General features: G+C 41.4%; 1 protein-coding gene across 2 annotated transcripts in view; it reads right to left on the reverse strand.

The window, feature by feature from the left end:
- The window catches only part of ENOX1 (ecto-NOX disulfide-thiol exchanger 1), a 446,686-nt gene that overhangs the window by 79,751 nt on the left and 343,315 nt on the right, over positions 1–23,620 (reverse strand). For both annotated transcript variants that reach the window (XM_058437834.1, XM_058437835.1), the window contains one exon: positions 2,932–3,116. In XM_058437834.1, coding sequence (XP_058293817.1) covers positions 2,932–3,116 — 185 coding nt within the window. The remainder of the gene's footprint in view (positions 1–2,931; positions 3,117–23,620) is intronic.

Genomic DNA, 23,620 nt, shown 5'->3' on the forward strand with positions numbered 1-23,620 from the left:
ACCCTCCCTGCCCATAGTGTTTTCTTCATGAACACACGCAAAACTGTGTGACGTCAGTGAACATACCCTTAAGGGGTTAAAGAAAGAAAGGTTAGAAACTTTTTGGCTAAATTGAAGGCGATTCCAAAAGCCGTCTGCTAGTCCTAAGGTCATTAAGGCTCTTTCTTTTTTTGTTGTTTGTTACAGAAATAATTTCCCAAACATAGACTGTGGAAATGGTGACATACGGGAGGCTGACCCCTCCTCTCTCTGTCATCTCTCATGTGAAACCATGATTTTCTGATTTATAAAGTGGATAGTGTGGAGATTGAAGGTAGGTTTTAAAGTCAGGCTAATTCTTTGTGGTGGGATTCAAATTAGCAAATTGTGGTAATTCATTCATACAAGGTAGGTCATGATAGAAACAAGACTTTAAAAAGCACCTATATTTTAAAACTCTGTTAAAGATGTTCTGCCGCAGAGATAGCCATACATCTGCCTAACAACCAGTAAACATTAACATTACAGCAGCCACCGGGGACCCAGTGCTTTCCATAGGTTAAGGAGGCACCGCACACACCTCTCAGGCCTTGGCTCTCCCGCTCCCTGTCTTGCTCTTCATGATCCAGGATTCCACACAGCCCAGAGCTCCCACAGGCGCCATGCTAGGCTTGCCTCCAGGTCTTTGTCTATTCATTCCCTCATTTGACACAGATATTTTGACTGTCTACTATGTGTCTGTTATGGATTGAATTGTGCCCTGCCCCCCAGCCCCGAATCCAAATGTTGAAGTCCTAGCCACTACTACCACAGAATGTGACCTTATCTGGAAATAAGTCTTTGCAGATATAAGTAATTAAGATGAGGTCATCCTGGAGCAGAGTGGGCCCCTAATACTATATGAACAGTGTATTTATAAAATGCAGAAATTTGGACACACACACACACGGAGAATGACAAGGGATGATGAAGGCAGAGAGCAGGGTGATGTGTCCACAAGTCAAGGAAGGCCAAAGATTGCCAGCCAACCTCCAGAAGCTGGGAGAGAGGCAGGAGTCAGACTCTTCCTCACAGCCTCAGAAGGAACCAACCCTGCTTTTGGACCCTAGATCTTGGACTTGTAGCCTTCAGAACTGTGAGACAATACATTTCTGTCTCAACTACATTTTTAGCTATATAAAGTACATTTCCTACTGACAAGGAGATTCTGAAAAGATATGAGAAGCTCCATTAACTGCATCCCTCGTTCAGGAGGATGGCTCAGGTGGTGATTTGAAACACTGCTCCTTTGTGGACCAGGCACGTGGCTCCTCAGTGCTTCTACAACCCTGACTGAGCAGCTGACCCTTGCCTCCTCTGACTTCTTTTAGGTTTGAATTTGCAATAACCTAAAAGACTTTATATACTTTTAAGGCAACTGGGATAATCTTTTCTAGAGGGAGAAAGGGAGAGTTGTGTAAAGTGTGACATAGTGGCTTTTGGGCTAGGTCTGGCATCATGGTCTTTGGGGAAATCGACGGCCTCTCGTCTTGGCGAGGGTGCCGACAAACACCCAATGTTGGGGCATATGGACAACCCCAGAAGTCTCACACAGCAGCTGTTACATCGATTTTCAAGTACAGAGACCTGAGCAATAACTGTAATGACATTTTCCTGGCTGGCTCTGACCTCTGAATCTCACTGATTAGTCTAACACACACTGTGAACATCAACCAGTTAGGACTCTAGGCCAAGACTCAAAAATTGCTTTAAAATGGCAGGAGATGTTTAAGACATAATTTGTACGAGTTGGTTATTAACTTGCTCACTTCCCAATCTGTGATTCTTTTTTATACTCTCCCTCCCAATCATTTTTCCCTGTTAGGTTGATGTTTCTGTAGTAGTTACCTCTAATCACTAAGATACTTCTGTAGCCAATCCATCCATATGCTGGATGTTACAGAGCAGTCAATATGGATGGGGGAATTAAAAAAAATTGACTCTATATATTTTAACTTTCCATCATTCTACTTATATTTCCCTCGTTTAAATAAAAACAATCTTTTTTTTTCAGAAAATATTGATTGGATTTGTATATTCAGAGGGGTAATTTAAAAATACACATGATGATAATTTATGCTTTATTATTCTAAGGTAACTCAAAGGCCCAAACACCTTAGGAATATCAGGTACCAATTGATGTTTTCAGATACAAATCTGACTGTGAATCTTTGACTCTATTCCCTCACTGCCAACAGTCAGATTTTCCCCTCCCGTCAACATTTTATTTCCCACAGTACCTGTTCCTTTTCCCTACTCCAAAGCCCTCAACTTTCATTTCTTTTCTAACAATTGCCATAAATACACATCTTTAAATTCAGTATGCCAGGATGAAGTCTGGCACTCTTCAACAAAAACACAGCTATTGCCCTGTTTCTAAAGTTATCTATCCCCCAAAACTCTGATGCTTCATCTATTCCACCAACAAACATTTCTTAAACACGTAATGTGCTCATAGAACCTGACTAAATCCTAAGTGTAATACAGAAAAAGTGGAAACAATATAATTTACATTTACACTAACCTTGAAGACAGACAAACTGCTTTTGTAAAATCAGTTGTCGTGCTTTGAAGTTAGAAGTTCTAAGATTACAAAATACTTGTATCATGCAGGGATCTGCTAGGTGTTTGCCATGGGGCTATATTTCACATACAGCCTTTCAATCTCCTAAATCCAAATCATTTTCCTTTATTTCCTACCTCCAGGGTGACTTCTTCAACATATTTTATTGGCTTGGCTTTTCTCCAGATTCTACCCTTCCACAAACCAGTCATTAGCACTTTTCTGTCCTAGGAACTTAGCTTTTTGGTTGTCATTTCTTCTCCTTCACCCTTTCCAGCACACAGCTGCCTTTCCATTTTCATTTAATACACATATCACTTTCTCTCAAAAAAAACATCTGGGCCGGGTACCTGCTGCATGCCTTGCATGGTTTGCTGCAGGAACTGCAGTTGCTGGTCCTTGGTGAGGTTTTCTTCTGTTCGGAAAAGCTGTTCTTTTTCTTGTTTCAGCAGCTCCACCTCATTCCTGTAGGCATCCAGCTGCCAGCGGAGACTGTCATTCTCCTCTTTGAGAGCGTAGGCCTGGGCAGCCAGGGCTGAAGGACAAACAGAACGAGTTCAGGTGAGCTACCTTCTTGCTTAGCTTGAGGAGGCCTTCTGTGGGAAAGGGAGTCTGTCACTCAAGTTCTTAATGTTTGTACCAGCTCAGAAATAAAAGCAAAATGCCATACCCTGGGGCTCTATTTTGTAGTCGGTATGCATCACTTCTCTCGGAACTTTTATCTATTCTGTTTGTCCTGTCTTACATATGAATGTTTCTTATGGGCACGGGATTAATTCCTCCCAAATTCTTGTCCCTTGACCTCAATGCTAGACACCCTCACAGACATTGGTATGTGGTGCTAGGTGGTGACAACATTCAGAATTCCAGGCAACAATCATATCTACTAAATATTGTCTTCCCCTTTTCTACGGGACTGCTTAGCTCCTTGGAGGTCTGCTTTCTTTCAAATAATCAGCAGTTCTACATTCTACAGGTTGAGACACGCGGCAGCATCCCAGGGGAGAGAGGAATTTATATGCACACCATTCCTTCCGGCTCTACTGCTGGCACAAACTGCACAGATTGTTTTCCTCCAACTCCTATCAGAATGGGAAGCTAGTTCCATCTGTTTCACCAACAGATTAAAACTCTTTTCCTCTACAAGGCTGAGTGGTTACTCTAATACCTCTCCCTGAAATCCCAAATTCTCCACATTTAGATTCAGACTTCATTCATATGTCTATCTTATCAAGAAACCAAGACAGTTAACTCGGGGTCTCACACATCTCAAGGCTTCAGATATAGCCAAAACTGAAAAAGAAAACAAATGGTACTAAACAAAGATTGAGGGTAGGGAAATCCCTTTCCCTAGTTTCTACCTTATTGCTTAGGGGTCTCTCCAAAAATCAACATAGCCTGCTGAGCACTCATAAAGTACTGGATCAAGAGCTTTGTATGAACTCACTCACTTCATACCCCCATTGAGCCTGTGATGCCGGTGCCGGTCTTATCCCCATCTTTACAAACGAGAAAAATGTGGCACAGAGAAGTTATGTAACTCATCCAATCCCACAAAGTAAGTAGCAGAAAGCCTTCACACCCAGGCTGCAGGCTCCAGAGTCTCTGCTCTCGATTACCATTGGTCCATGTGTTTAGTTCTTACCAGGCTGTCCAAAACCAGTCTCACATTCCCCCACCAACTCCCCCACCAGTCTCCCTTTAATCTTCCCCCTCACAGAAAAGCCATTCCCCACTTGTGTAAGCAACAGAAAAGTGAAAGAAAATTTGAAACGCTTGTTACCAGAAACTTCAAACATGTAACTTCCAGTAGATAAGGGCACGATGTGGAGCCCACTGCACTCCAGGGCGTCAGTGCATGCGCGTTTCCAGCCCCCTTTCCCCATGTCAGAGGACCAAATCGAGGTCACCTCCTGAGTGTTCTACCTGCACATTACAGTTCCATGGTGATAAAGCTTTACCGAGGTGCTCTGAGACCATAGTGAATTCTCTCCTCAAATATCAAACGTCAAATTATGTTAATAATAGTTTTATAGTTGAGTGTTTTACAGTACTCCATCTTGCAAAACGATAATCTCTGTGTAGTACACACCGAACTACTAATCAAACAGAACATGCAATTACCCAGAAATTTCCCTACCTCAAGCCAGTAGGGATCAATTACTTAACATGCATTTACTTCATATTTACCTATGCTCAGGTCTGTGTGGGCATCTCAGACCACAAAAAGAGGAGAGAGAATACATCTCTTCTCTCAAAGAGCTTAATCTAGTAGAAACTGACACATTTAAAAAGAAACTATTGCTTTCAAAGGAAGAAAGGATAGTGTGATGTCTGGAATACAGCAGGCACTCAATAAATGTTGGTTGAATGAATAAATGAATAAATAAATGAGTCGAGATGCATGACAAAAAAAATGCATCCTATAGGAGTTCGGAGAAGAGAAAAATTCAGACTGAAGGAATAAAAGAGGGCTTTGGAAGATGAAAACCCCAAGAACTTGGGAAGGATGTCTCTCAGTCGGGAGCCAGAGCATAAGCAAAAGCCCAGATATGAAAATCAAAGGTAGAACGCTTGGGGCAAGAAGGAGAGAAACTTGACCAAAAGCCAAGTGTTTGCCTGGAAGCAGTGAGAGAAACGGGATCCACGTCAGGTGATGGGCGAAGACTGGGAAAGTTAGGTTCAATGGAGCGGCCAATTGAGAACCACTGACAGTGCTGGGGTAGTGAAAGGACATGATGAAATTGGAATTTAGGAACATTAGTTTGGCAGTGGTGCACGGAATGAACTGGAGGCTGAAGAGAATGAATAAAGGAGATTTTATTTGGTGTATGTGTGTGCAAAACCAAGGAGCAGCCACTTTTACAGTTTTCAGAGACTTACTCACAAAATCAGAAATTATCCAGCACGTACCCTGCAGCATGAGCCAGTGCTTTTTAACATTGTGCAGCCCAGCTTCGGATCTTGTCCACACCCTGAGATACCACCTCCTAACAGCTCCGTTTACCAAGCCATAAGGAAATGGTTATGAGGAATCATTTGTGAGAGGGATGTTGTAATAGGGCAAAATCACCGAAAATGCAAATGATGAAAAAAGTGTTGGCACTACATAGGCACATTACTACATTTAGTAGCATTCAAAGACACTTAAGTCATTTCCTTAGGAAGCTCTATTTGGCCCTTTTTCAATTCAGAGTGGCATTTTTATTATCATAACTGATAGCAGGTGTTTGTGAAGAAATCGATTAGTATGCAGGGATGGAAATTACATTTTCCAAATGAATTGCATAGTCTGCAAGATATGCTGAAATCTGTATAGCAAAATGCAAGCAGCTATAAAGCATGCGCCAGCAGCATTATTTAAATAAATTATCTGAACATAAACACATATAGCAAAGTGTACCATCCATTATTTTAGGAGGATCGCTTACAAACCTATGGAATGGTACTGCTGACAGTTCTTATTCTTGGCCAAGCCAAGTGACTACAGTGCCTGCCAAGCAGGATATAATATTGTTTGCATTCCCGGAATAGGAATGTGATATCATCATATTAAAAAAAAACTCACAACAGCTGTAATTCCCCCCACCCCCAAAAAAAAAAAATCAATACCATAGCAAATTCCATCAACATTTTTATAATTGGGGCACATAACTGATTTACATTCCTGATTAAATGATTTCAAGCTTGATTTTTACAAAAAAAAAATTTGTTACTCATGTGGCAGCAAGTAGTTATCTTCTAAAGGGTGAGAAATTGTATATTGACTCCACTTAGCTTCAGGCCACCTGTTTGTAAACATCACTCAGTGTCATACTGCAGCCCTGAATCTATTCCTCAGACCAGGCTGCCTGGAAGAGGCTATATTATGCTTCTTGTGCCAGAGCTGTAACAGAAAAAAAATCCTAATAATTTCTGACTTAGTATAATTTCTCAGTATATTAAAAATTCAGAAATTGGAAAGGGCAACTCTTTTTATTTCTCTCTCTTCTCTTCAGTTCTTTCTGGAATACTGTACTAAATTAAAGAGTTTTGAAAAAATGTGTCATCAAGCTTCCATGAAAAAATTTACCTTATGAGACTGCACAATGAATCCACTATCCAAATAAGCATAAGGATTAAAAAAAAAAAAAGTACAGTGTGCATCTTTCGGTAGGAATTCCTAAGGAGTGCACCGAGTGCCAATAAGTGGAATATCTAAGAGACACCGCATATGGATTACCAATTTCCGATAATAAAAAAAGAATAGAATTAGACACCTTAAATGTCAACCGGACTGAATGTGATTAAATCTTTTGTTGGTGATTTTAAAGGCACTGCTGAATCTAGTGGTACCTCTGGATTACCATCAATTAATTCACCAACCACCCATTTATGTATTTATTATGAAAACATGGTGAGGAGCTGTAGCATTCACAAGAAGCTTAAGGCCAGCACAGTCATCCATTTCTACTTACTCAGTACTTTAGAAAAACTCTGAATACTGGAATTTTCTGATTGGATCAAAAACGAAATAATAAAATTGGAAAAATTTTGCTAGGCAAGATTGTTATATTTCAAAACTTAGCACTAGACTAAAAAACGACCAAAGTGACACTAGTGTATGAAAATTAATCAAAGATTGAACTGCACTGCTGAAGAAAAGGCTTAAAGGTATTGCAGCATCTTGTTAAATTCTTTACTAGATTCTATATAAACCATTATTCTTTATATTAATTATGGTCAAAGTGACCTCCTCTTCTGTCTCCTGTCTTACTGTGTTTCCATGGGAACAGATAATGCCATGCTTAACTTCTTTAATAATCTGGAGAAAGCCTTGAAATCTGTTTTACCAGCCTGAGCCAGCCTCAGAAAAATAATTAGCAATATATGAAAAATGTAAGTTGTTTTGGGTTATGTCCCAGTAAGCTGACAATCTGTTAATATCTTTTTCATGCTCAGGCAAGATGTAACTAAATAATAAAACATTTTAACATATTGTTTCTAACAATATCTGTGCTTCTCCAGAACTCTTAGTCTTTGTGTGTTTGGGGAACTCTGTGTTTAACATTCCCCCTCCACTTTGCCAGATGTCCTCCTGAAATGCTGGAAGGACACTGCTGAACTGTAGATTTCCTTCCCACATGCAAAGAAAGTCTTTCTCAAGAATTTCATTGGCTGCTACCCAGGAAGGCAGTTGTACCTATAGCCCCTGAACACAGGAGGGCGGAGGCAGGCTGGCCTGGCAAATGTCACCACAATATCTGTGTGCCTTCAACAGCTGCCTCCTCAGCCACGATCCTGCCTCCTGCTTCCCTATGGAAGGGAGCTGTAGTTATGGCCCAGTGACAGGGACTCTCTCCAGCTCCTATCTGCTTCTCTGCATTCTGAATCTTCTTGTGAGGTGCCTTGAGGTCTTTAGATGCTATTCTGTGGCACAGACATTATCACGCTGTGTACTCAAACTCATGCTTCTCTTTGTATACAGCAGTGTTGTTCCTGAGAGGTGACTGCCCTAGAGGGTGCCATGTGAGCAGTTCTCATCAATGGAGCGTGAGGGGGAGTGAGGATGCCTTCTGCACAGTCCCTCATTCTCTGCCTGCTGCTGGAATGAGCTTGGGTCTCTGAGTCACCACATGGAGGAAAGGTGCCCACAGGCCCAGAATATCTGCCTTGGACTGTTGTGTGCCCAAAACGTAACACTTTTTTTTTTTTGGTTAGGCCATCTTTATATAGCAGCTGGTGTTACTCTAACCCAGTGTTCTCCAAACATTGGCCTGCATTACAAGCTCCTGGCGGGCATATTAAAACACACTTTTCTGGGCCCTACCCTCAGAGTTTCCAGTTCAGTTTGTCTGGGAGGAAGCCCAAGAATTAGCATTCTTCCAAGTCCCCAGGTGGTGCTGATGCTGCTGGAGACCACACTCTGAGAGCCACTGCTCAAACCGCCGCTCATTCTATCCCGATTCCTAAACTGGGGCTGTGGTTGGCTTGTTTGGAGAAATGCTTCTGAAAGAACCACATGCTTGGCTTGTCATTCTGGTTTTATTCCTTGATCTCCTTTTGTATGAGCCCCGACTCCATGTTCTGCACCTGGGAAGGCAGCCCTGTTGCATCCCGGTGCCCAGGTCCCATGAGCTCAGCTTGCCCCTTGCCCTGGCTATCTCCTATGGAAGATTTGGGCCAAAGGCACAGTCACTATTCTGTTTTCTTCAAATAACAGTAGCAGTAATGGGAATAGCAACAGTGGTAGTGACAGCTAATGATTTTTATGTGCCAGGCACTGAGGTAAGCATATTCTTTACACAGTATCCTTTCACCCTCATGAAAACATGATACAGTCAATATGATTATTATTTCTATTTTCCAGATGATGGAAGTGAGTTTCTGGGAGACAGAGGTTGCTGGTTGGAGGTAAACGGTGTGGCTCTAGGACTATATTCCTCCATGTAATGCCACCAGGGTAGCTTAGCTCCATGTAACTGCCGCCCATCCCAGAGAAAGGAGTAAACCAGGGACCCTACTGTAGTGGCTAGTTTGCTCCTAACAGCAGTAAAACATTCAATTTCTGGCTCTATCTGGGGAGTGTTCTGCTGGAGAGAGACTGCTACAAAAGCAGAGAGGATGATCCTGTTTTAAAATAAACATGCAGGTATTTTCTGCAGGACAAACTTGGGGATGATTTATGGAGAAGTTAAACTCACCCTTCAGGAAATCTTGAGGTCTGGCTGGAACCACTTAGGGATCCTACTTTCTGCCCCGTGTCCCTCTCCTCTCAAACGGCCACACTGATACCCACTAATCCTAGAGCTCAAGAGCCTGAGTTGCTAATAATGCTTTATTGAGAGAGTTTTGTCCATAGACCCATGCTGATCTCAGGATTCCCAAAGATCCAGTATGAGACTATTCACCCCATCCATCTGAACTCAGCTATGTTTGATTTTTAAAGTGTCTGTGCCTTCAGTTAGAATAAAGGTTACAGAAACTCCTCTGCTGTTATGCTGACCTCCCATGAACTCTGTCCCCTGAGTCTACTTTGCTTGGGCTAATGAAGGCCAAAGACAAGGACCAGTACCATGTCAGAAGATCAATAGAGGCTCAGGGTCCATCATCATTGGTGGCCTCATTCTCAATGGCTGCTGTTGCCATCAGTGCCTCCCAGTGGCCAGGCACAGAGCTGGAAAGTATCCTAGGATGACATCTGCCAACAGCCTGTCTCCTGCTGGAGAGCCTCTTATGGTACCAACAAAGTACAATTGATCTGCTTTTCAATAACACCTGTATCACCACTGAAGCAGCAATCTTTCTCAAATTGCTCACGGAAATTTCTTCTGCTACATTTTTGTGGGATTATTATTATTACAACTTAGCACTGACATAACATTTCATATGTGCAGTGTGTATTCGAATCTGCACATTAGCTATTATTAGGGAAAGCTAAACAGAAGCACAATGCAGTGTCTATTTCCATCTTTGTGTGAGGCCAGTGGAATAAGGGTAATTCAAGAGTGCAGCTAAGCTAGATCCTGTTATTATGATGGCTTAAATGTGAGTCTGGAGGCACAATGGGCAGCAGGTGACTCAGGAAAAAAAAAATTCTCTGCTCCTTCCTCCAGAGAGCTCTTCCTGAGGAAGTACTCTGCACCAGCAGCAGAACTAGGAGGTGCTGCTGGGCTGCTGCCACTATGGAGAATTCACATCATGCCTTATCACTTTTCCATTTACATTATTATCCTCTGATCCGACCCAAAACCATCCCCATTTTCCTCAGAGGAAAATAAGCAAAGGAAAGAGACATGTTCACTTCTTGCAAAAGCAGGATGAGTCTATCATTTAAAACGCTGTTGAAGGATGCTCTGTCAGGTGAGGATGTCTTTAGCGTCCTCCGGGAAACACATCAGAAGTGAATGCTGCAAGCGTGAGCTGAGCCCCCTACTCTAGGCCAAGCCGGGGACAGGGCAGGGAAGCAGGGCTCTCAGCCCCTGCCCGGCCTGGCCTCCGCAGCTCTCAGCCCAGCCGCAGGGAGAGCTACAGATACGGAACCTGGTAGAAGCTGGTTAGAAGGGCTCCAGGAGGGGCCATCCTCACACTGTGTAGTGGGAGTCAAATAAGGGAGAGAAGGCTTCTGGCTGGAACATAAGAGCTGGGGGAGGCTCTTTCTGGAAGGCAGCAGTTGAGCTCACACATTGAAAAGCTGAAGGGAAGCAGAGTGGGACTCCTGCACAGTGGACACTGCTTTACCAAAAGATTCAGTGATCTCCAGGAGGAGGTGCCAGGGCTGTGGAGGGAGAGGCTAGCAGGCTGCTTCCTACTGAGCCCCAAGGCCAGGCAGGAGCATCTCAGGAGGGGGCACTTTCCCCCACTCTTTTCTTTGAATTAGATTTTAGTTTTCTTTTTCACTTTCAGTCCCTATTTTGATTTCCAAGATTATACGGCCATTTTTTAAAAGTTTTCTAAAGGCTTTAAGGATTCTTTTTTTGGAAAGTCAGACTTAGCTAAGCCAAGCTAGATAATAAAATGACACTGGCTTTCAGGAATTGTAACCCCTCCCCTGCAGACAGTGCACCTCCCTTGGGTGTAGTACTCCACCACGGGCTTGGCCCTGTGTGACTTCATCCTAACTAGTAGTTGTTCTTGTCCAAAGAGAGAAGTTTTAAACAGCAATCTTTCCCTCCAAAACAACTCCTCTCATTTTCTCACCAGTCTGCAGTACAAAAGCAGTGACCTCTTTTTCCTCCCATCTTACAAATTTCTTTCCTTTATAACAAGTGGTCATTTCTAATTTTCATCAAGAAACTTTCCCCTTAAGAAGTGGTGTTTCCCCTCTCCTGCTGTACCCTCTACACAGAAACACATGCACGTGCACACACACAGAGTTCTATTAATATTTGAACTGGTGCTTCTACCATATAAAACACATCCACACTATGAAATGTGAAATGACGGCCAGCTCAAACCTAAGGTATCTTCTCAGTTCTATGCATTGCTCTTTGCAAGGAGTAGCATCTTTTTTTGTAAAGTTTTTATTTTATAATGCCAAATACTTGCAATCATGAGTTGAACAGAAAACTTTTTTCGAAAGTTCCTTCCGCCTTAGGTAAACACTAACTATCCAGACTACTAAGTGGGCACCAAGACTTCACTTTTATGCTTGGGCGATGACTGTGCTTGAGCTGTCTCTGAGCCTCCTCCTCCCCACTGTTCTCATTACCAACATTGAAGTTGACTTATGAACACTTACTTGTGTCTGGCAATAGGACAGAAAGTATCTGCATCCTCTCTAAATGTATAACCAAGGTAGGAGGACCCAGTATAAACAGGTAGCTGGCATCTTGAGATATCTGTACCACTTTGGTATCTCTTAAATGAGAAACCTTGGACTCATCCCAGATGTTATGAATCTGAGATTCTGGAATGGGGCCCAGGGATGTGCCTTTCAGCGTTTCCAGGGTGATTCGGATGCATGCCAACATCTTAGAGCCACCTCCCTGGCCTTTAGGGACCAGGTCCCCACTTCCTAACGCTTTCTTCATGACTTTTAGTCTTAGATTTCTTTCATTAGTTTTTCATATTTTCTTTCTTTCAGCCTTTTCCAACAGCTGAAAGGACCTTCTCTCCTGCTTTTATAACCCAACACAGCCTTCTGGGCTTCTCTGCCTCTGCCATGTCTTCTCACATTCCATTAACCTATCGGCCTGCTCCTTGCTGAATGCTACCTCATGCCTCTCCTGGAATGGCACTGTGACTGAATGCTTTCATAAATCCTACAGGCAGTGTCTCCAAAACACATTGTCCTCATCCGCTCGACATTGTTGTGCATTACTTTTCTTTGCAGCCATATGTCTGGAGAAAGTTTCTGCTATGGCAGGCTTGTGGCTTGCACCCAGGAGAGGCCAGGCTGAACCTCTGGAACTAATTGCCCTTGACCGGGCCCCGGGACCAGCCTTTTCACTGTGGGAGAGGAGGCCCCTCCCGCGTACACGTGCTTACCACACCAGTCTCTAGATTCACAGAGGCTTTTCTCCTTGGCGAGAGGCCAGGCATGCCTGCTTCCCTCTCTCACTGCTGATAGATGAGCAAACAGTTCCTGTCTATTCTCCTAGAGGTAGAGAAAGGCAGGGACTCTGTCCTTGGCTTGCATCACCACTCATATCAGGCCACCCTCCACCCTTGCCCTCCCTTTTCAAGCCGCCCTTTTTTCCAGTGAACCAGAGGATACTCCAAATGTGCCCGACACAGACCTGTGAGGGGACTTCTCCACCTGGGTCTCACACGCTCCACTTAAACTACCTCCCTCTCACTTCTCCTTTCTTTGCTCCTTTATCATTGCCTATGTCAGTCACTTCCTGTCCACTACAGATTTTTATCCTTTACTCCATTTTTGTTTTCTTCTCATTCCCACATTACCTTACCTCACCTCAACCCATTTTGTCCTTCTTTCCCACCTAATAGGTGGGAAAAGAGGTAACCTTTCTCACATCCTCACAAAGAAACAGTTTTTGCTTTGTTCATTAAAATGATTTGTTTTGCATTTCTGGTGAGTATAATTTTTCAGGTAGCAATGTTTTATTCTTACCAGTGCCTCCTTAAAAAACCTTTGCAAGTGCTGAGGTGCCAGTTAAGCACTATGTGACAGCCGTCATCCTCACATTACAGGCCAGTGGTTTTCAATTCTTTGTGCAGTGAATCACCTGGGGACTGTTTTAATAACACCGATGCCTAGGCATTAACCTGTGGCCATTGGTATGTGTATAAAGTTTCCCAGGTGATTCTCATGTGCAGACAGGGCCATGAACCACACATTCACACCTTCTGCTCTACACCAGTATCAACTCTCCACATTGCTATAGCGCCTGGTATTTGCAAAATGCCACAGAATCCATTAATTGTTTATTTCTCACAGCCTTATTGAGGAACTCTCAGGATGAGCCTCATGTCATTGCTGAGAAAGCTGAGGCTTGGTGAAGGGATATTATTTGCCAAGCCATGCCAGAAATAAAACCAAGGTACTTCAAGGGCCCTCTGACCTCATCTGCTCAAAGTTACTTTTTTTTTTTTTCCAGAGTCTTGCTGTCACCCAGGCTGGAGTGCAGTGGTGTGACCTTGGCTCACTGCAACCTCTGCCTCCTGGGCTTACACGATTCTCCTGCCTCAGCCTCCCATCTAGCTGGGATTACAGGTGTGTGCCACCACACCTGGCTAATTTTTGTATTTTTAGAAGAGACAGGGTTTCACTATGTTGGCCAGGCTGGTCTGGAACTCTTGACCTCAAATGATCTGCCTACCTCGGCCTCCCAGAGTGCTGGGATTACAGGTGTGAATCACTGTACCCAGGCTCAAAGTTACTTCTTTACTGTATTCAGTGACTCTAAACTCCCCCTGCCAACAACACTGGTTCTCACTCATAGAAGCCCCTTTCTCAGAGCCATTCTAACACTCTTACCACCCAGATGAGCCTCTCTTCCAAAGAGAGTATGATAGTGAGCTTGGCAGTGCTTAGGCCCGACAGTGGGGAGGAAACGCAGAAGGAAGCCAAGGACTTATTTTCGGAATTCTCAATATTTCAGTGATTCAGATGGCTTCAGTTCACATTCTTCAACTGGACACATCATCACTTCTTTTTATCCCCAGAGTTTGAGTGCTACAAAATCTTGCTTTGACAAACTCAGCACTAGTCTTGGAGTCCTTGGGCAGGGGAAATGCATGTATTTTATAAACTGTCTGGATGGATACATTACAGCAATTTTTCCCTGGGAGAGAGTTGTTCAGACATTTAAACCCTCTATATATTGAGCATGATAACCTTTCTCACATCTCCACAAAAAAACAGTTTTTGCTTTGTTCATTAAAATGATTTGTTTTGCATTTCTGATGAGTATAATTTTTCAGGTAGCAATGTTTTATTCTTACCAGAGCCTCCTTAAAAATCCTCTGTGACTGGGCGCAGTGGCTCACGCCTGTAATCCCAGCACTTTGGGAGGCCTGTAATCCCAGCACTTTGGGAGGCTGAGGCGGGCATTTCATGAGGTCAGGAGATCGAGACCATCCTGGCTAATATGGTGAAACCCCATCTCTACTAAAAATACAAAAAATTAGCCGAGCGTGGTGGCACACACCAGTAGTCCTAGCTACTTGGGAGGCTGAGGCAGGAGAATCGCTTGAACCCGGGAGGCAGAGGTTGCAATGAGCCAAGATCGCGCCATTGCACTCCACCCTGGCAACAGAGCGAGATTCCGTCTCAAAAATAAATAAATAAATAAAAAGCCTCTGCCAGTGCTGAGGTGCCAGTTAAGCACTATTAATCAAACACTAAATGCTTTTTAAACAGCTCTACCTTTTTTTTCTAATTGAGAAACAGAGCTGTTTAGGCAAGTTTATGAGGTGACCTTGATTGAATTAAAGAGGTCAGCGATGGAATAGACTTCAAACCCATATTCAATGATTTTTTAAAAAATGACTTCCTTCCAATTAAGCAGAAATTAGCATAAAATATTTTGTTTCTGAAAGGTTAAAAGAATTCCTCTGAGAAGGCAGCTCTCTTGTTACTAGCTTTTTATTGAACTTGAGAGGGAAGGGACTATGGATAGTTTCATCTAAAGTGCTTTGTTAACATGACACTGATGATCCAGCATCAATTACAATATTCCTTAGGAGCCTAAGTGTTACATAGAAGGGTCAAAAAGTCCATTTTAAATTTTATTTCCTATTTCAAAGTCCAAGAACCCAATGACTTTCAATTACCAAGAAAGAAAGAAAGAAAGAAAGAAAGAAAGAAAGAAAGAAAGAAAGGAAGAAAGAAAGGAAGAAAGAAAAAAAAAGAGAGAAAGAGAACACTAAATCAAGATATAGTTTATCATTTGCAAAAATGGCAACCTAGTTCTACAGAAAAAAGCTTCAGTCGTTACCTCTTTAATTCAATCAAGGTCACCTCGTAAACTTGCCCAAACAGCTATTTCTTAATTAGAAAAAAAGGTAGAGCTGTTTAAAAAGCATTTACTCATCTTCCTCTTAGCCCCATCTTTCTCCTTGCCATAGTCCCCCATATTTTAATGACCTGAAAGAACATCACCTTCTTCCTACCAAAAAGAGTAACATACAGAGCGAGCATCTGATATATAATAATGGAAGCAGAATTCCACAGAGGGGAGGGGGCACCACACACAGGTGATACTTTGGGGACTACTGGGTGTGTCTGAGACACAGTCACCCTGAGAGACACACTTGACATAACATAGTGCTCTGCATCCCACATATCTACCCCTGCCAACCTCACAGAGTAGAGTGGATGTGGATTATATAGAGAAGAGAGGCACAGGAGCGCTAGAGAAAGAGAAGGGGCTCTGAAGCCAGATACCAGCTATGAGGCTTAGGGCAAGAAACTAAACCTCCAAGAGACTTCAGGGTTCTTATCCAAAAATGTAGTCAGTCGGTACTGTGAGGATTAAATAGGTAATAGAGTTTTTTTTTTTTTCTTCAAAATGAAAAAAAATCCCCCAACAGATTAAAAATTAGTTCTTCCTAATTTTAATTTCCTATCCATTCATTTAACAAAATCTTTCCCCCATACCATGTATAATATAGGGGGCTGGGCATTCTTTATGTTCAAGTTTATGCTCTCACACTTCTTTATGTTAGAGTTTATCTACTAGTTTTTGGCTGTGACTTCGGAGGGCACAGTGGGCAGAGACTGTGAGGACCCGTGATCTGACACTATTCCAGGAAAAGCAGAACTGATGTTATGCTACGAGGATTTTTCAGAGGAGATAAGCAACCCTCTCAGATCCAAGTCTGAGTCTCAGTCTTTTAAGACTTTGTTAGCTATTCTTTCCCCTTAATCTGGCACTGTAAAGAAGACAAAGGATATGGTCCCACACACATTGTGAGAATTTACTGAATATTTGTTGTTTTAATTTTATCACTGCTTTGTATTATGACATTGTTTAAGACAATTTGTGGAGGCAAAGGACCAAGGGTAGAGAAATGGATGGCTTTAGGAGGCTCAGTAGATAAACTACACTAGAAAAGTCTAGTATTGCACGTGGAGACATTTCATAAACAACTGACTGGTAAATCACTACGAGAAAAATAAAATCTCTCATCCTACTTCCAAAAGATTTGCTAAATATATGTTGTAGATTAAATTGTGCCTGAAAACTTGTAATCACAAAAAAAATCACAAGTATCCAATATAAACTTGTGGTATTTATTCAGCAGCTCAACTGATCATTATTTGGGGGTACCAAAATTCATTTTTCTCATTAATTTAGGACATTGGGGGAAGGGAGAAGACATATTACTTCCAAGATCAGAATCTCCCTGAGTCTGCGAATCTCAAGAAGATTGATATTACTGTAGATGAGGTCCCTCAGACTCTTATTTTTAAGCTATATTGAGAGGCACATCTTATAAAGAAAAGCCTCAGGAACAGAGAAACAGGGAGAGGCATTTCAATAAGTCTTGAAATTAGATGGTGAATCAATAAACTGGTGATCCTCAGGTAGGCTCTCTCAGACCCTGGGGGTGCAAAGAAAACACGAGATGAGATGGGAAATCAAAGGGCTGATATTGTAGCTCAGATCATTTCAGATCAACCATCAAGCATGTGCCTGAGGTTTGAGGAATGTCTTCATTTTTGTCTTTATCTTTTTGGGGACTTATGAAATGGAAAACATGGGTTGTGACAGTGTGTATGGTTACCAAAGGAAACACGGAACACAGCAGTGAACACCCCTATGCACTTCACCTCTTCAAAGCATTTCCTTTTCTTCTTTTTCTTGTCTAAAGCCATACAGCAGACTCTGCTTTCAGGAAATAAATGCCACTCAGTTAGCAAATGGGTGGTACCAATTTCCAGAATATTTTTTAAGGGTGGCATTTCTGTTGGGATGGGCTTAAAAAGAGTTTGCTGGGTGCGTTGCCTGTGTTGAAGCAAATCTCCTTCCAGTTAGTGGGAAAATACAGAAAATGATGGGAAGACCAGGCAGAAGCCCCAGTAGGCTTTGTCTGGATTAATATTTTAAGGTAATAAGCATCTCCAGGCTACCTTTGCCTCCAAAAGGCATTATGGCACCATGTACACTGCAGGCACTCAAAATCCTTGGTTGATTTTATTTGATTACTGACTCTTATGGTATCACTGAAGGCATTTGAAAGAGATTCTAGAGTCCTTTTCCCATAAAATTCAGTGGTGCCATAAAAGGGTCATTAACCTGAAAAGGAGAAAGCTCTTGTTGAGCTCTAGACTTTCCACTTACAATCTTGGGTAAATAACATAACTTCTCATCATTGCCAATCTCTCTGTGGGTAAGAACTCAACATTTCTGCCTGGCTTAGAACTTGAATTATTTCTTGGATCAATTATTTAATATTTATACCAATATGATTAGCTCTTAGAATAGGAAATTATAAGATTATGTGGCCTGGGAAGGTAAGCATATTATGGTGAGTTAAATGTGAAATTCCCTAATTTAAAGCAAAAGAAGGCAATTCAATAAACTATCATTATCTGATACTAGTTACTCTTCCTTACTATTCTTGACTTTCCAGAATGACTGGAAACGTCTAGGGAGTATTCCTCAGTCAACATGGATTTTTTCATAGATTCTCCTAGGTAATTTATAAATGAATATTTATTGTAGTTTTAATTATTTAAATAATACATGCATATATTGAGGACATTTTTGAAATGCATAGAAAAAAAAAAACAAAAATCACTTGTAATTACACCATCTGGTGATAATCAGTCTGAATATTTTGACCTATATCCTCACAGATTTTCCCCTAACATAAATTGTGAATATAACACATACATACACAATTGGAATTATCCATGCTGGTTTGTAACTGCTTTTATCACTTCACAACATATTGAGAACCTTCTTTCATTCCATTATATAGTCTAAACCATGGTTTCTTTCAAGACTGCTCATGGATATACCACTAATTAACCAATACCCTAGTGTTCAATGTTTAGATGTTTCTAAACTAATTCTGAGAACTGAAAATTTAGGTAACTGCTTTGAGCTGCAATGACCAGCATGCCCCAAGTAGAAAGCAAGGGCCTTTGGGACACAGCAGCTCTAGAACTTAAAGGGGGCTCATTAAAGACCCTGCAATGCCCTGCTGGAAATGCTACAATTTAAATAGACTCTCTTGTAACTTTCGCTCCAGAAATGTTTCTTCCTACTTCTCTGCTAGTGATGGGAGTCTAAAATAAAATTTTCTTTCTCTAGCCACTTTCTAGAAGGCTTCACACATTGTGTCCTAGAACTGGGGAGAAGAGTTGCTGAGCTCTTGCTCCCTCTTTGATATCAAGAGCATTCAGTCAAGTGAAAGAGAAGGGTCTCTAAGCCATTTAGATGTGGGAGAGCTTACTGTAATAATAATTTCCTATAAACTTCAATTTCCAGGGCTTCTAAGTATCATATAATGGCAAGTAGAATTTCCAAGAAAGGGAAGGAAGTACTTACTTTTTAAATTAGTTATGTGGCTCTTAACTACCTATGGTTACTAGAATTCTACAAGACATCATCTTCATTTCCTGTGTTCATGCAGTATCCCTAGCATCTTCAAGTCTTTGATTAATGAAGCTCATGTGCAACAGCATTAGGAGTCAAAGTATAATAGCTTTATGTCACCTACTGTGTTTTGATGAACAATACAGTATAAAAGCAGACGAGAATTAGGACAATGATATTCATAAACAGCACATCACTGTGCTAAGAGGCTGGTAACAGTGTATGTTTTAATATGGCCTAGTATTGATTCTTTTGGCCGGTGTCCTACTTTAACAATGTTACAGTCACACTTCAAGATTTCAGATGGAGAGGCAGAGAAGAAAATCAATAGATACTATTTTTCCACTACCAACTGGCCTATATATATATAGCTTCTCTGCCATATTCACATTCAAGGGACCTAAAAGATGCCTTTGGAAGGTCTGGCCCAGTTACCATGCTTTTAATAACCTCAGGAATCTACTCTGACCACCTCAAAGATTTTAGCTTCATCTCTCAAAGGTCCACAGGAAAGAGCCTATGATCCAAGAAGAATACAAACTTATTTGTTCTCTATTTTCTATTCCATTAATACATAAAAAGAAAACCTTTAACAAAGGCTTACTTGTTACACAAGGACTCTTGTCTGAAACCAAAATCATGTAGAATTTTATTACTGAGCTTTAAAAAATACACGGAAAAATACTTATGTAGTTAACTGTGCAAAAGAAAAAAATTAGAAGCCAAAACATTCTTCTATAATGTTATAACACAATTTTGTTTTCTTCTTTATTCATTATTCTTAGTTGTTAGGTTTTCAAAAATGACCAGGTATTGTTTTTATTCAAAAACAACTTTTATTTTTTAAAATGTTACATGCTGCTAGAGCGCAATGAGGTGACCTACTGAAAGTGTTTTCTATAAGCATCTGCTAGAAGCACAGGTGAGCATTTGACAAAATTCATCGATGTTATAAAGGATAATCCGTTTTTCAAAATCAGAGATTCCTGTGTATTGCTTATAAATGAAAATGGAAAATTAGGAATAAATTCTACTGAAGAATTCTCTCCTGTGTTTAGGAAAGAACAACAACAACAACAAAAAGCTTACAAACTTGCCCAGATTCTGTCATCTAAACTCCTTCAAAAAATATCCTGATTTTTTCTAGAAGTTGTGCAAACCGCACTTAAATTCCAACAACACTGTGTCAATTTTGCTCAAATGCAAGCTGAAAACATATTTTAACATCCTGTCAGAATGAGATACTAAAAGTGTCGATAAAATGACACTAAATAAATGTAAATTTAGATTGCTGTTACAAGTGGCTGCTTGGCTCTGGTAAGACGTTAGGTTGCTATAGTATTTTCCATAGCAACTTTGCATCTTATTACATAAATATTCCCTCAGTGTCCTTAAAGCTTGCTACAGAAACAGGATTAAATCCACTCTCCTATGTAATGATCCTGCATCAAACCTTACCAGAATGAAATGCCCAGAACACATAATAAACTGTAATGTAGATAATGGTGTTCCTGGCAGTCAATAAGCATCAGGGCATTTTGGGCTGCACACAGGCGGCAGTGCGGTGACCCTGTACTGCTCCCTGGCCATGCGTCTTAACCTTTCCCAGGTCAAGGCCTCGGTGGCTCTCCCTTTCTGAAGATTGGTTGCTAATGTCCTCATTCTTCTCTCCCTGCCAACTGCCCATCAGCTCAAGCCCTCCACCAGGCTCAAGGGACTCATAGCACTAAGCAAGAAGCCAGAGCCTGACAGGAGCTAGGAACATCCTGGGCTGTCACGCAGGAAACCTTGGGGAGACGCCACCCAGGTCTAAGCTAGGATCAAACAGGTATGGATTATTTAAGAACTTCAGCTAGGCCTCAACTGAGTTTCATGGAGGTGCGGCACAGTTGAGTAGTTAAGAGTATTAGGGTAAGTCCTTGGTCCCATAGACACCAATGTCAGCAACACAGATTAATCTTATATAAAATACCAGATTATGGAAAGTTTGTGCATATATGACAGAGATGTCAAGAATCATGGCATTGATAGGTGCTACATAAAAATAGGATTATAAAGGGGCTAAGCTTAAAGACAGTTTAGGCTCCAAGTGTGAATTTACAAAACAAACACAGTCTGGTTGGGCAGAAGGAGTGCTTCCATTGAAATGGAATCTTCTGCGACAGGATAATTTAAATAGTATCTGTTTTCTTGCATTTAAAAGGTGAAGCAATTTACAAAAAAAAATTTCTACACTTTTCAGAAGCATATCCATTATGGAAAGGGAATTGTAACTGCACATGAAATTAGGGAACTTAAAAATTCACCCAAAATAAACATTTATTTGAATTCCTTGGGCAAGATTAGCAAGATTAAAAAAAAAAAAAGGGAAAGAAACAGGAAAGCCTTGGCTCCTTTGCAAATGAAACTCTGTTAGAGTTTAGGAAGAAAGCAGGCTACTCAGCCCACCTTGCAAGATTTCTTTTATCATCTTAAGCCACATTAGTTCTGATCCATCACATTTCCTTGTTTGGCCCCCTTGGGTTCCCAGAAGAGAAAATGCTTGCTTGTCTTTAATTCAGTGGTCAGTGATGGACACACCCCACTGGTTTATTTCTCTTTCAGGAGATGGTGCCCTCGGGTGTCATTACATGTGAAAACAGCTTAACCTTCTATGCTTCCACTCAACACAGACACCCCTGCCCTTGGGGTCTGCTGGTGACCGGAGCTTAGATCCTGGCATGTGGCCTCAGACTGAGCCATCTCACTTTCAGTGTCTGAATTCTCTTGTCCCTCTGCCAAGTTCTGAGCCAATCTCGGGTGAGCCTGCTTTCAGTTACATTCAGTGCTTCCTAAAAGGAAGTTTCTACCAGTGTGAATGACAGAGCCCCTTGCAGTTGGCCCCTTCAGTCAGCTGCTGTGCCCTGGTCTGGTATTTAGTAACCCTCTCCTTCTTCTGTGCCTGGCTGGTGATGGGGTAGCAGTGAGCCTCTTCTTAAGCTTGTGCCTGATTATAATCTTCCTGATGGGCATTTTTAAGGATCTTTCAGAAGTACTATCACCCAGAAAATACTTAATCAGAAGAAAAGGTTGTCCTGCTATTCAAAGAAATCAATGGGATGGTCAGAGAGCCCTATTATTATTATTTTTATTACTTTTTTTTTTAACATAAAGCTTCCAGCTACATATATAACTATTCAGATAGGCTGATACTGCTAGTTCCAACCGAACCTAATTATGAGTTCCTAATTTGATTTAGTAGCTGAAAGATTTGGAAAGTCCTTGTTTGAATTCTTAGTGAAATTAAAAAAAAAATTCCAGGCCAAGCATGGTGGCTCAGACCTGTAATCCCAGCACTTTGGGAGGCCAAGGCGGGCGGATCACAAAGTCAGGAGATTGAGACCATCCTGGCTAACACGGTGAAACCCCATCTCTACTAAAAATACAAAAAATTAGCCGGGCGTGGTGGCAGGCGCCTGTAGTCCTAGTTACTTGGGAGGCTGAGGCAGGAGGATGGCATGAACCTGGGAGGCGGAGCTTGCAGCGAGCTGAGATCACACCATTGTACTCCAGCCTGGGTGACAGAGCAAGACTCCAACCAAAAAAAAAAAAAAAAAATTCCTTTGTACCTATGTTATGGTGAATTTTCATGAAAAATTGACAACTCAGAAAACACTCTTCATAATTTAGAGTGTCTGCTCCTATAAGGAGCTCAGAGTTTAAATGAAGTGTAGTTAAAATCCAAAAACATTTGTTTGTGTATTATGGAAAAGTATAATGATTGTCTATTGAGAAAGGGACTTTTTAGTTTCACTCTTCTAAAATTTGTGTTCAAAGTACACTCATCAAATATTGGGTGAGGTATATACACTATGTAGTGATCATTTTGGTTTATGATAAATTTAATTTACCAGCTTTAGGACATCTCTAATATTTTTAACTTAAAACACTTTTTTCAAATGAGTCTTATACCCTAGAGAACTGGGTACCCTGTATCTAACTAACTCTGTGTCCCCTGGGTCCATAGCACCTTGAACATACAAAATGTAGATAATCAAAACAATGCTGGGTTACAGCTCTATGGGCCATGGCCTGTTCGCCATGTGACACTGAATTTTGTATGCATAAAGTTCTGAACATTTTGTTTGAACATGCCTCTTTAATATTTGCCATTTCAATTTAATTAGAGCAAATGTTCTCAGGGTTATCATCCTCCTATCAACTTCTGGGACAAAGGCATCAAAAACATTAAGATCAGAAGAAGGGGAATATGAATTGAAGTCCACAGACTTTTAATGATTATGTAATTAGGGAAAGGCCCAGGGCCAGGTGTTGGAGGATGACTAAGAAAACAAGCGGAGTTAACATTTATTGAGTACTTACTAGATGCTCAACACTGTAAAGTCAGAAGTGCCTTACATGCATTGACTCATTAACTCTCACAATACTAAAACGTATCGGTTTGCCATCTGAGGCCTTACAATCTAGGACAGCCTTCCTCTTTCCTTTCTCCTTTTTATTTCTTGTGAACACTCTCCCGCCCCACAGAGTCAACCTGGAGGGA

This window comes from Hylobates moloch, unplaced genomic scaffold (genome assembly GCF_009828535.3).
Source record: "Hylobates moloch isolate HMO894 unplaced genomic scaffold, HMol_V3 SCAFFOLD_4, whole genome shotgun sequence".
NCBI lineage: Eukaryota > Metazoa > Chordata > Mammalia > Primates > Hylobatidae > Hylobates > Hylobates moloch.